Source organism: Ptychodera flava, chromosome 10 (genome assembly GCF_041260155.1).
Source record: "Ptychodera flava strain L36383 chromosome 10, AS_Pfla_20210202, whole genome shotgun sequence".
NCBI lineage: Eukaryota > Metazoa > Hemichordata > Enteropneusta > Ptychoderidae > Ptychodera > Ptychodera flava.
Genome location: NC_091937.1, coordinates 29,179,772 through 29,192,377, shown reverse-complemented (window position 1 = coordinate 29,192,377; position 12,606 = coordinate 29,179,772). Strand labels below are relative to the sequence as shown.

General features: G+C 38.5%; 1 protein-coding gene across 3 annotated transcripts in view; it reads left to right on the top strand.

Annotated features, from left to right (window-relative positions):
* LOC139142439 (BMP-binding endothelial regulator protein-like) overlaps positions 1-12,606 on the top strand; it is a 279,806-nt gene that overhangs the window by 219,732 nt on the left and 47,468 nt on the right. The window contains exons 1-4 of one of the 3 annotated variants that reach the window (XM_070712377.1): positions 2,127-2,248; positions 6,865-6,892; positions 7,751-8,005; positions 10,318-10,568. The exons of 1 other annotated variant lie outside the window; for it this stretch is intronic. In XM_070712377.1, coding sequence (XP_070568478.1) covers positions 2,198-2,248; positions 6,865-6,892; positions 7,751-8,005; positions 10,318-10,568 — 585 coding nt within the window. In that variant the 5' untranslated portion in view covers positions 2,127-2,197. Of the gene's footprint in view, positions 1-2,126; positions 2,249-6,864; positions 6,893-7,750; positions 8,006-10,317; positions 10,569-12,606 lie in introns of those variants that run through there. One more of the 3 variants, XM_070712376.1, reaches the window with a different exon arrangement.

The window sequence follows — 12,606 nt, the reverse complement described above, 5'->3', positions numbered from 1 at the left end:
TACTTTGCTCTGCAAATAAGCTGATATTTTGAGAGATCAACCATCAATTTTCTTTCATTGTAGTAGACCTCATATTTTTCTAAACTTGACGTTGCTTACTGCCTAGTTATATTTCACCTGTGTCTATTTCAAAGTGAATACCAAAAGTATGATCACGATCTTAGCGGTGTTTGAAATATAAAATTTCTTTTGATATATTCGTCATTGCAAGTTGCCGAGTCAGAATGGGCCTTGAGTCTGCGAATGATATTCGTACGACGAACCACTTAACAACTTATACAGACATAGTTTGTCATTCAGTGTAAGAAGTGTAAATGAAAATTTTACCCATTAATCTGAAAAGGGGGAACAAATTTGAAGCACAACGCTCTCTGCCTCTCAAGAGGTCAATTGTGCTCCTCGGCACCCTCATTTTTAGAAACATGTATTAAATGTTGACAAGAACTTCATGAGATCTCGGCTGTATTTCATATTATTTATTTCTACTGAATTTGTGTACGACCACTTTAACACTGGTAGACTCAGGCAGACTGGCGAACGGGCAAAGCTTAACACAAACAGAAAGAGAAAGACACCGTTTTCGGCTCTTCTCATCGACCGGCTTAAACGGCGTGTATATTCATTTGACTACGAAAAGACGTGTTGATGTCAACTATTCGCGGCAGGTTGACAGAATCCGAATGATGCATAGAGAGCATAACAACTGGAATCATGTCATGACGTGATTTGATAAGCGCAACTGATGATTTTTCCACAGTTTTATTTATCTAGAATATTTTATAACGGTTGATTCTAGGGCGAAAAATTTCGGATTTTAAGTTATAAACTCTAACCAGCGCATGGAAAACAAAATGTATGGATAATATATGAGGACGTGTGAATTTTTGATCACAAAACTGTCAAGATGTATTTTCTTTGTGTAGGCAGTTCTGAGCGTGCTTTGATCGGACGGAGGTAATGAAAGTAGGGATGTCATCAGGTTTATTATTTATTTAAATTTTTATTGACTGAATTAGATTAAACTGCACTAGATTCGATATAATATATCGTATTGGGAGACATTCAGGAGAAATTAGTTCCTAATTTCGAAGCTAAAAGCATGTACATGCTTTTTTTCATTAACCGTAACTATCAAACTCCAAACACTTTAAGTTACACTACCTTTGGAAAACAGTCATTCAATCATCAATAGCAAAAAAAAAAAAAAGGAAGAACAAAATCATTTCTCCTTTAGCGACATTGGAATCACTTTATTATATGTTCAAAAGATTGATTTTTGTACACTGTACAAGAATGCAACCGAGTTTGTTTAATCTTTCTGTTCTATTAATTCACTCGATGAAAAGAAATGAAGAAACTGGTTTTGTTTTCTATTCCACGAAGAACACTTAAATTTTAGAGTTGATCGAGTGATTCGTTCTTTATGCGTCGCTTGAATTTTTAAACACCGAAAAGTTATCGACTTCAGAATTGTATGATTTACGCACATTTGTGGCATTTTTTGTTTCATTTAGGTAGAACGCGCCTCTCGGGGTCAGATCTTCGGACTTTCAAATTTTACCAATATTTTTCAGGTCTACCACTCATGGGGGTTCTTTTGAACCTGTTCACCCCCAATTTCCTGTAAATAGGTCCACACTCACCATTGATAACAATGGGATTGGGCCAAACCATGGTGGTGAAAGGGTTAAAAGTCTTGGTGTGAGTAAAATTTTTACCATTTTATTTTTTCCAAAATTGAAAATTTCATTTTTCCCCAAAGAATTAACACTGGGATGGCGGCCATTTTGAATTTCAAATATCTTGAAATCCTAGGTAACTTGCCTCTCTAGTACCAAATTTTGGGCGATGATCCCTATTTTTGATTTGGTAGAAGAATGGTTAAAATTTTTATTAAGGAAAGGTTTCGAGGTACATATTATCTGCTTGTCTGTCAAACTCCCTGCCGTTCTATAAGCTTATGTGAAAAGATATTCAAATATGTAAGTAAATTTAAAATTGTTGCTTTGCTATATTTACATATGCAAACTTAAATTTGATTGAAAGGTATACCGGAAACATCGAAGCTTAATCCACCGTGACTCCAGCTGTTACAGTCATGTGACTCCTTGGGATAGTGAATATAAGTCTGAAGCAAACTAAGGAATCACTCATTGGTGAATACCTTCGAATCTGATTCTGTCATCGCCGTACAAACATGAAGATGGGAGTTTTCATCCTGTCCCTATTCGTCGTAGCGTTTGCTATGGTAAGTATCTCACTTGATTTCATCTATTTCTTCATAATGTTGCCCTCCCGTATTCGTTCTCCAGTCGTGTAGCTGTATAACGCAAAGAAGCCTATCGGTGTTTCTTCACTGCGGGGTTACAACACCCACACAACACTACCGCAAGACGAATTAAGTGTACCTGGTCTGCAACACACACACCCACTCACTCTCTCTCTCGCTCTCTCTCAATGTTTCTTGTGAGAAAATGTATATTTATATAATAATCCTATGATATTTTTCTGTTATCCGTCACCGTATACGAGTCCTTTTTCGTCATCGCATACGATCCGCACAACTTTGAGACGAAGGCGAGAAGTTGTGCACAGTCTATATTTCTTTTGATGTGAATGGATCAAATAATTGTCACAAATTGTATGATTTCTGTCGCGCTTTGTGTTTTACTTTCATTTAATGAGTAAAGCCGTCGGTCACCTAGGAGATATGCAAATGATTACAGGTACTTTCATTCATACATCCAATCAAGTTGAAATTTTAATACATCGAATGGCATCTCCACCAATCAGAATGAGTATTTAGGTTGCAGTGGCAGGTATATTGACTACAGGATCGATAGATCGAGCCGAAAATCTATCTACTAAGCAGACTACCCAGTTAATGAGCGCCTGTGCTTCCATGTCGCTTTCTCGAAAATCATACGGTACTTATTTATTCAGTTGAACTTACATGTACGTTGAGGTGTAGCTTTCAGGGTTATCGCCAGGTACGACGTCCACATTGAGCCTTACGACTCGACTGCAGCCGAGACGTCAGTGAGAATTAGCCAAAACGATTGACGGCACCCCTATTCGATTCATGGGAATGGCCAAAAACTTTATGTTTCAAATATTATAATCCCATGGTATTTTTCTCTGTTTGACATCATCGTATAGGAGTGTTTTACGCAGAGCCGTACAACTTTGAGCCTAAGGTGAGAAGTTGTTCGGCTCCGCGAAAAACACGAGTAAACGATGACGTAAAACAGAGAAAAATTCCATGGGATTATGTATTTATCACATCTTATTTTCTTTTGATGCGGATGGATCAATATTATCGTAACAAATTTCATGATTTGTGTCGCGATTTGTGATGTGCCAATGTTTATATATACTTTTATTCATAAATCCGATCAAGTTGAAATTGTGATACATCGAATGATATCTCCACCAATCAGATATACGGATTCGATCACGTGAATGTGTCAATCATTGTCTCGCGCTGTACCGATGGCAAGGCAAGTCGGCCATTGGAAGACATAGGTTTCACGTCACCGCTCTTGCGGATACGATCTAGGGCTCGAAATTATCTTTTTGCCCTGGTAGTCCGCTGGGCTAACATTTTCTGAAGTTGGTAGTCCAGTGACAATGGCTGGTAGCCCTATGCATATTTTAATTGAGGCCAAGAAAAATAAAGCGTTTGTTTCTCATCCTCGCGCGCGTCAATTCAGACCCGCCGCGTCAACCTTTTTTTCTGCTCATGAGGAATTAAAAAATAAACGCAAAATACGCGATAGTGCATAACACTGTGCTTTATAAAACAGAATCGTAAACAAAATAATTGACACTAACATTCCATTCAGAACTGTAGACGCATGTCACTGTTATCTTACGCTGTCAAAAATGTGCAAAATGTGCGAACGTGTCAATCATTGTCTCGCGCTGTACTGATGTCAGGGCAAGTCAGCCATCGGCGGGCATAGCTTTCGACGAATAGTATTCAGAGTTATTTAGAATATTAACAAATAGATTTATGAAGTAAGTGCAACGACACGATCGAAAAAGTAATTCTCATTCTCAGAGGTGCCGTAGCTTTTCAAAATATAACACAAGTTTACGACCTTGGCGAGCGCGAAAGATTCCGTTCGATGACACACACGGTGTACCTCATTCATTACATGTTTGTGCCCGCAACGCTGCCGGCACCGGTGTCTGCCGGTGTCAACTCGTCAATCCTCATCTCGGTCGTCAATGTTTTCGTCTTACGGACTTTGATATTTGCATTGACACATATCTCGCCCGTGGATACATCCTAATTTTGTTAGGAAACTCTATTTTGAGTGTTGTCTGAGTCAACTTTCGAAGTACATCGGATTCCACAGCGCTGCACGCAGCTCGACAGTTAATATGTCTTCGCTACAGCCTTACGCCCTCGGGCTTATGTTATGTAGGTCATTTCCCCCACACTCATCATGACCTGAGTTCAATCAGTCTAGAACATTCCCAAGGTCACTGCCCTTGATGACCTCACAACCTTGAATTCAATTAGTCATGTTTGGAATGTTCTGGAAAGTTGATTAGTTGTGTAAGGGAGATAATTTTAGAACAGTAATTAGCATGTCAATAAAAGTTCTAGATTGTTCTTACATGCCTTTATAAAAGGGACGTGCACAGCTTCCAGTCAGACTTTTGGGATCGTGTCTCTTGTGTGTTACTAAACTCCAGCAGTAGTCATTCTCAAGACTTTTCAAGACCTTCACTGTCAACGCTGGATTTATACTGTGGTCTTTGTGCAGCTTCAAGCCTGCAAGCCAAAGGACTGTTCATTCATCCAACTGACTGTTACAACTCTGAGACTGGAGCTTTGCCGTCCCAGCTGAGATAAGTAGTCTGTACACTTTTAAAGCTTGTACTCTGTCCCTAACTTAGCAATTAGTTTGTTTTCGTAATTTTAAGATTACATTTGTAAAAGAAAGATTTTTCTTTGAAAAATTTTCTTTTTTGAAGAGGGGGTGTGTTATGTAGGTCATTTCCCCCACATCATCATGACCTGAGTTCAATCAGTCTAGAACATTCCCAAGGTCACTGCCCTTGATGACCTCACAACCTTGAATTCAATTAGTCATGTTTGGAATGTTCTGGAAAGTTGATTAGTTGTGTAAGGGAGATAATTTTAGAACAGTAATTAGCATGTCAATAAAAGGTTCTAGATTGTTCTTACATGCCTTTATAAAAGGGACGTGCACAGCTTCCAGTCAGACTTTGGGATCGTGTCTCTTGTGTGTTACTAAACTCCAGCAGTAGTCATTCTCAAGACTTTTCAAGACCTTCACTGTCAACGCTGGATTTATACTGTGGTCTTTGTGCAGCTTCAAGCCTGCAAGCCAAAGGACTGTTCATTCATCCAACTGACTGTTACAACTCTGAGACTGGAGCTTTGCCGTCCCAGCTGAGATAAGTAGTCTGTACACTTTTAAAGCTTGTACTCTGTCCCTAACTTAGCAATTAGTTTTGTTTCGTAATAAATTTTGTTTAAACGTAAACTGCTGAGTTCACCCTTTTGTTCGTTTTCTCTGCACGTAACACTTACGCCGCGCTGCAAGTTTGATTCCGAGCGAGAATTTACGGAATTTTTTGTGCAATGAAGGAAATTTATCGTTGTTAGTCGAATGACTTTATACTTGTGCCTACTATGTCGCTTTCCCGAAGATTATACTGTACTCATTTATTCAGTTGAACTTACGTTGAGGTGTAGCTTTCGGTTTTATCGCCAATCGGGATCGCCAGGTTCGACGTCCACATTGAGCCTACATGACTCGACTCCGAGCCGCGACCTTACTGAGTTATTCAAAAAGGCCGTGGCTATTGACAGGTTCAGGGAAAAGCTATAGTTTTAGCGACTCGAAATTTCGTTGGACAAATTATGCCTTCTATGTTTCCATGTCTGGATTTATCGGGTCTCCTTTTTGTAAAAATGTCATGAGAGCTAGCATGGCATCGATCACGACAAATCTGACTGTGTCGCGACGCCTGCATGTATGAACGGTATCATGCACGAAAAAAGTTCCGGTTGATGACGTACAACAGGGGTAATTCGGATTTCTTATCCGTCCTGTTCTACATCACACAGGTTGGAATTCGGGCAAGTTCATGGGATATATATATATATATATATATATATATATATATATAATATATATATATATATATATATAATATTATATAATATATATCCCAAACATGGGACTATGATCCCGAGGGTAGGAGACCATTTGCCAGACGTAAGGAGGACAAAAGGTCTCCTGCCTCGATGGTACATAGTCGCTTGTTGGGCTATAATGTTTTATTACATGTCTGTCTTACACATTTTTCACTCAAAATATTTACGTTTATTGGCAAATGATTATCAAATGTTTTATTTCCATCTTAGACGAAAAACCGTTATAAAGGGAACGATTTCCATCATCGAATGGCGCATTGATATATTTAAACTACTGTTATGCGGTTTATCAAATTTTTATGCAAAATTTTCCAAAAATCCTGATTTCCTATGCAAAACATGAAATTTCAACATTTTTACATCCAGATGAAAAACATCAAGATGAAAAAAGTTCCGGTTCACTTTCAGTTTACTTTCAGTCAAGTGATGACTATATATATATATATATGTGTGTGTGTGTGTGTGTGTGTGTGTGTGTGTGTCTGTGTGTGTGTTTTAAGTACGGTCGACTTTCAAGAGTCACTATTTTAACAGTCAAATTTTTACGAATTTAATAGAGCGATAGTTTAAAGAAATATATGTTTAGTTACTTTACATCTAAATCCACACTTCAATATATTTGTTTCGGAAAAAGTCAAATATATTGCATTTTAATTTTGCAGGTTGGGAAGACAAAAGCGAGCATTGGAGGCGAGTGTCTTTTTTTACAATATTAATTATCGTTTCATGTGATAGTATTAAAAGGATAGTTCTTGATCAAAGTCGGTGTATCAATATGGATTTCTCTGGCAATGAAATTTTCCTTTAAAGTCTCCAAAGGAAGACGCCGCATTTTGCTTTATTGTACCATGAAAACACTAAAGTAAGATGACAAGGAACTCGACTGCAATTTCTAAATGTCTACCCATTTCTTCTTTGAGCAAAATTGGTTGTTAACACTTTGTCAACCGATTTATCAACCATGCTACATTTGGAAAGTTGAGTGATAATTGTGAATTTAGAATTAGAATAGTAAAATAGCCATAATTGTGAATTTCACGTAGAATGTGCATCGGGGACAGTTATTTTCGGCCCTTGATATTCATCTAAAACTTTACTGATCGATCGCCTTTAGAGGTTTTGGAATTAGCAGAGCTTTCACTGTCTCGGTATTGTATAAGTAGAAAATGTAATTTTCCCCATCCAGTTTTAACCGGTGTTGTGGCCATTTTAAATTCCAGATATTGGTAAATATCGAGCAGTTTGTTTCTCCAGCACTAAACTTAGCATGAAAGTGTTTCAGATAATGTGGAAAGTTTATTTCGGTTTCTGGGTGCACGCTACTGGAATTCATCAAAATGTTTTGTTTTGATATTGAGGAAACCCCTTGAAGATTGTTGAGTTCCTACTATTGAGTAGTACTTGACAGGTACTTTTGGGCGCAGTCTTCTTTCATCGACTGTCATATTTAAATCACCTTGCAAGAAGCCTAACACTTGTACGTTTTTTGATTAATATGTCGTATATGTTTTCTGATCTATTGTTTTGATATTTGTTGCGCAAATCCAGGTGTGGAAATAAAGGTTTCAAATACTGGATGTCTGATGATAATGGAATTCACACGGTCTGATATTGCAAACCGTACAGACGTACACTACACCATAAGCGGAACCAACGTTCACGTCACAGGCGTGGCGACGATGAAAAGTGGGCAAGGGACCAAATCTGCCGAATATTCACCCTACGAAACATTCACGATGGATCTTACTGTAACGTTCACAATATATACTGATGGAGGTCCTCTAAGCGAATCACATCAAATCAGTACGTAACACAGCTTTTATTTTAAAAATTAAAAGAGCTTTAAAAGGGTAAGAAGCTATACCCACTGATGGTTTTGTTATAATGTTTGCACTTTTTGTCAACTACTGTGTACCAGTTTCTTGAGAAAAACCTAAAAGGAAGTTCAGGACACTGAAGGACGACGAAGGACAGAGAAGGCCAAATAGACAACCTGGTGAAACATTGCATTTTATGTACTTAATGAAGTGAAGGACAACATTCTCAGCGGAGGATAAGATATAGAGGAGTATTATCACCCTAAAATTGTTACGTAAATATTGTCCTCTATCATATTCTGCACTAATAACATCGTCCTTCACTCTATTTTGCTGTGGGAATATTGTTCTATTCATGATTTTCTTCACTGATAGCATTGTTCTTCACCAAATTATAATGCGAAAATACTATCCTTCATCTAATTCTGCAACGAAAATATTGCTCTTCACCCTATTCTGTAGTGAAAATGCTCCTTTAACATACGATGTAATGAAACTACTGTGTCCTGCAGTAAAAATGCTATCCTTCAGCAATTTTTTTCCTAATGCCGTTGTTCTTCGCCCTGTTGGCGGTGAAAATATGTCCTTCGCCCTAGAGAAAATGCTGGCCTTCAACCCACTGCGTACGGATTACACAGTCCGTCACCGTAGAAGTTACAATGTCCCTCGCTTCATTCTGGACTGAAAACACCGTTTTCGTCCTTTCACTATGTCGACAGTCCCTTGCGTCTCTTACCGTGTATTATGGCACCGTCCCTTCACCCACGTCTATAGTCTCACAGAGTAATATCATAGACAGAGTGGCAACAGCTATTGTTTAAGGCGTGAAGCGGTTACGTAAGCATTCCATGTTTGCCTCGCCTCACGAAGCTCTTGGCTCTCTTTTCCGAAGAGTGCCGACCATGCACCCTTCGGTAATTTTCGGATTTTCACCAATTGTTAAGCGAAAGTATGTTCGACAAAGCTTGTGTTGTTGTTGTCGTGTGGTGCTGATCGGAATTGATGTGCTGGCGAAAACGGGAGTGTTTTGAGCTTCAGGAAAGTGGGTTTTACCGTTTTAAAAATTCCTCTCATATTTTTATGAATATATAATGAGTGTGTTTGAACCAAATTTGAAAGTCTTTTATCGATACTGTCTGGTTTTACTCAATGGTTTACGGTCAGTCATACCGTCTTTTACACGTGCGCCAAGAAAGGACATGTTTATGAAACTGCTGGCGTGTTATGTTTTGATTGGCGTGAGGCAGTGTTTCTGGCCTGAGAGCTCACAAAGTAACTATGGTTGCTACGCGACTGGCAGTACGATGTCATCTCGTCGTATGTTTCGCATAATCTAGTGTAATTATCAACCACAAACCAAGCCTCCAAAAAGTTTAACACCTTTTAAGCTCATTTTAATATGAAAAGCCAATAGTCTACCGAGACGACCATGGAACAAAAGGCATGCAAGTGTTGCCACTCTGTCTATGATATTACTCTGTGACAGTCTCTCTCAAATACGGGACGGTGGGGGTCGCCAGAGTTGCGACGAAGGCGTGAGTCGGGATCATGACCGCAAGTGCTGAAGGCTAGAGGCAGACATAGTTCCTTGACTCAGCCGTGTCAAGAGCTACCGCAGCGAAGAAAATGGCGCAAACGACTGTCGACAGTCTATCGTCGATTCTGTATTCAGAAATACCGTCCTTCGTTGTCCTTCACTGTCGTTTACTGTTCTTCGTTTGAGTCTCACCCGCTTCTTATTCTACCCCTAAACGCATGATGAGATATACACAGTGCTGAGCTTGTTATTTCAGTCTCTCAGTGTAGACTGCATCGTTAGTGTGGCACGATTTTACAAGTGGTATAGCCACAAATTGATGACGTCAAATCACCATACACAATACACAGTACCGCAATTACAAGGCATCTATGTTTTGTGTACGGAGATTTGACGTCATCAGTTTGTGGCTATACCACTTGTAAAATGATGCCGTTAGTGTTAACAGGGGAATTCTGGTCCAGACTAGGATTCAGATGTGAGCAATAGTAGTGCATTTTACACGTGAAGGCGCTGCATGAAAAAGCTGAAGCTTTTGCAGAAAGAAACTTGCAAGTGACATACCATGTACTGCCCCTTAAATACTCTTCAATTTTTGTTTGGTATTAAAGCTATCGTTATCGTCATTATACAGGTTAAAAGGTGGATTTCAAAGGGTTTTGTTTGTTATCTTTGTATGCAACTTTTATTTAAGTTCAACTTACATGATCGACCATAACCCAGACTGAACTATACATTGTCGTAAATTCTACAATTTTCAGCATTACCCAAGTGTGTTCATATTCTTCACGATCCGCACATCATGACTTTCGACGGACGCCGGTATACATACAACGGACTATGCTGGCACACCCTCGTTGTTGACTGTACTGACGAAGCGCCTCGCTTTGAAATTTTGGGAAAGTTCGAACCGCGTGACCCGATCGATCGAGAGGTCAGGACCAGGACCACTGACGTGACTGTCATCATTGGTGGACAGGTCATCGAAATGGATGCGAGCAACAACGTTAAGGTAATGACAACATTCTGTTCAAATAGAGTCCAGTTCGCGCGTTTCCACCACTCTCGGTATGCTAATAAGTACTCTTGATTGTACAATAAATTACCCACAATTCTGTTTGATTTGTACCAATCATAAAGTTAACTTTCCTGTAACGTTTTGTGCTTTGCCTATAAACAGTAATGAAAAGCTGACAAAAAGTTGTTTAATGATATTTAGTAAAAATGTGTTTAGACATTTCAGTAAAAATTTCAAAAATAATCATTAAATTACCATAAAAATTACATTCTACAGGTACTACAAATGCAATACTTTTGGGAGGCAAGTTTTGAAAAACTGAAGGGTCATTCTCCGAGAAATTTAGCAAGTAAATTTTTTATCATTCCCTTCATTATCCCGGAGAAGCAAGTTGTTCTTAAGGTAGTATGCGCCTCTAAAGTTAAAGGCTTAAACTTTTGCTCAAAGTTTCCTCAAGGATGCTTCCAACCATTCTCTTTCAAAAACAAGAACAAAAATCAGGGGTCACCGTGCAAATTTTTGAACAAGAGAAACACATAACCCAAGATTTACCGATATTTTAAATTCAAAATGGCCGCCATCCCTGTGTTAACTCTATGGGGTAAAGTTAAATATTGTATTTTCTAAGACGGTGAAAGTTAATCTTTCTCCAATAGCTTTAAAACGAAGAGCAACAAGCAGTAGATCAGTAAAAAATGTAAAAATTTGAGTCTAAATATCCCTTCTCGAAGTGCGTCCTACCTTAAAAGTACATTTTCAGAGTTTGCCAAACTAGGCTATGAATTCGTCTACTTATAGGGGACATAGTTTACTTCTCCGATGCTACAGATTATTATGAATCGTTGGACGTCTCTTGTACGTGTACTGTGATAGTTTCTCCGGCCTTTCTGTACAATGTATGTATGTATGTATGTATGTATGTATGTATGTATGTATGTATGTATGTATGTATGTATGTATGTATGTATGTATGTATGTATGTATGTATGTATGTATGTATGTACATAGGGAAGTAGGTAGGTATGTATAACCCCACCCCGACCCATTTTTCCCATGGCTCCCCACCAGTTGCTCTTCGGTGCCTACCTAATTACCTAATATCTCCGCGTCATTTCGTTTGCCAAAACCCTAGCACACGATCGCTATCGCAGGTTCTCAATTACTACTCATCCGCATAAAGGGAGAACCATTTGATTTCTGGGGGGGGTATGGAGGATTTTGGGAAAAAAAATTTGTCACCAGGTGAGAGAGAAGGAAAAAAAATTGATCCTGTCATGGCCTGAGAAAAAAAAAATGTCATAACAGACAGAAGAGAAAAAAAATTGTCACAATGCACCAGAAATAAGCAAAATTTGGAAACCTTATTCTCATGTATTCTTTGCCAGCGCGCCGCCATAGGCGGCGCAAATGTTTTACCACAAGCAATTCTTATGTTTCTTTTCCCAGCACTTATGATATAAGCATGCACTACATGGGTCTACTTTACACCTCAGTACACTCAATGTTTTCCTTCCATTTTCTGACCCAAGAAATCATATTTCAGGATTTCTGTTGCCATATCTCAATAGCATAGGCACTATCTAAAGGGGTCTATTTGACTTCTGTAAATTGTGAAAATTTAAAACACAAGACAGGAGTCAATAAACTAGTGTTAAAACCAATATTATTTTCTCAATATGAATTTGTTAGAAAGATGTACCTTGACAATGAAAAATTGAGGAACAACAAATATGATGAAATACAATGTGTGAGCCTTGTTTTTCTGGCCACAAACACCGGATCGCAAACATACCATATTCAGGCTTTTCATTAGAAGCTGGCAGCTGGAGAAATGACACAAGAAGGTTACAGATTTTCCGTTCCTGTATATTCATTTGTCTTCAGTCTCTGGCAAACAGAACTGTTTTTCACAAATTGTATTGTCATTGTTTGGTTGTTGAATATTGTGACTCAAAAACTGATCATGCAAAAAATGTAAAAAATATCAGTGTTCAATGTCATTTTCAAACAGTTTTACTGAGTGCAAAATAAA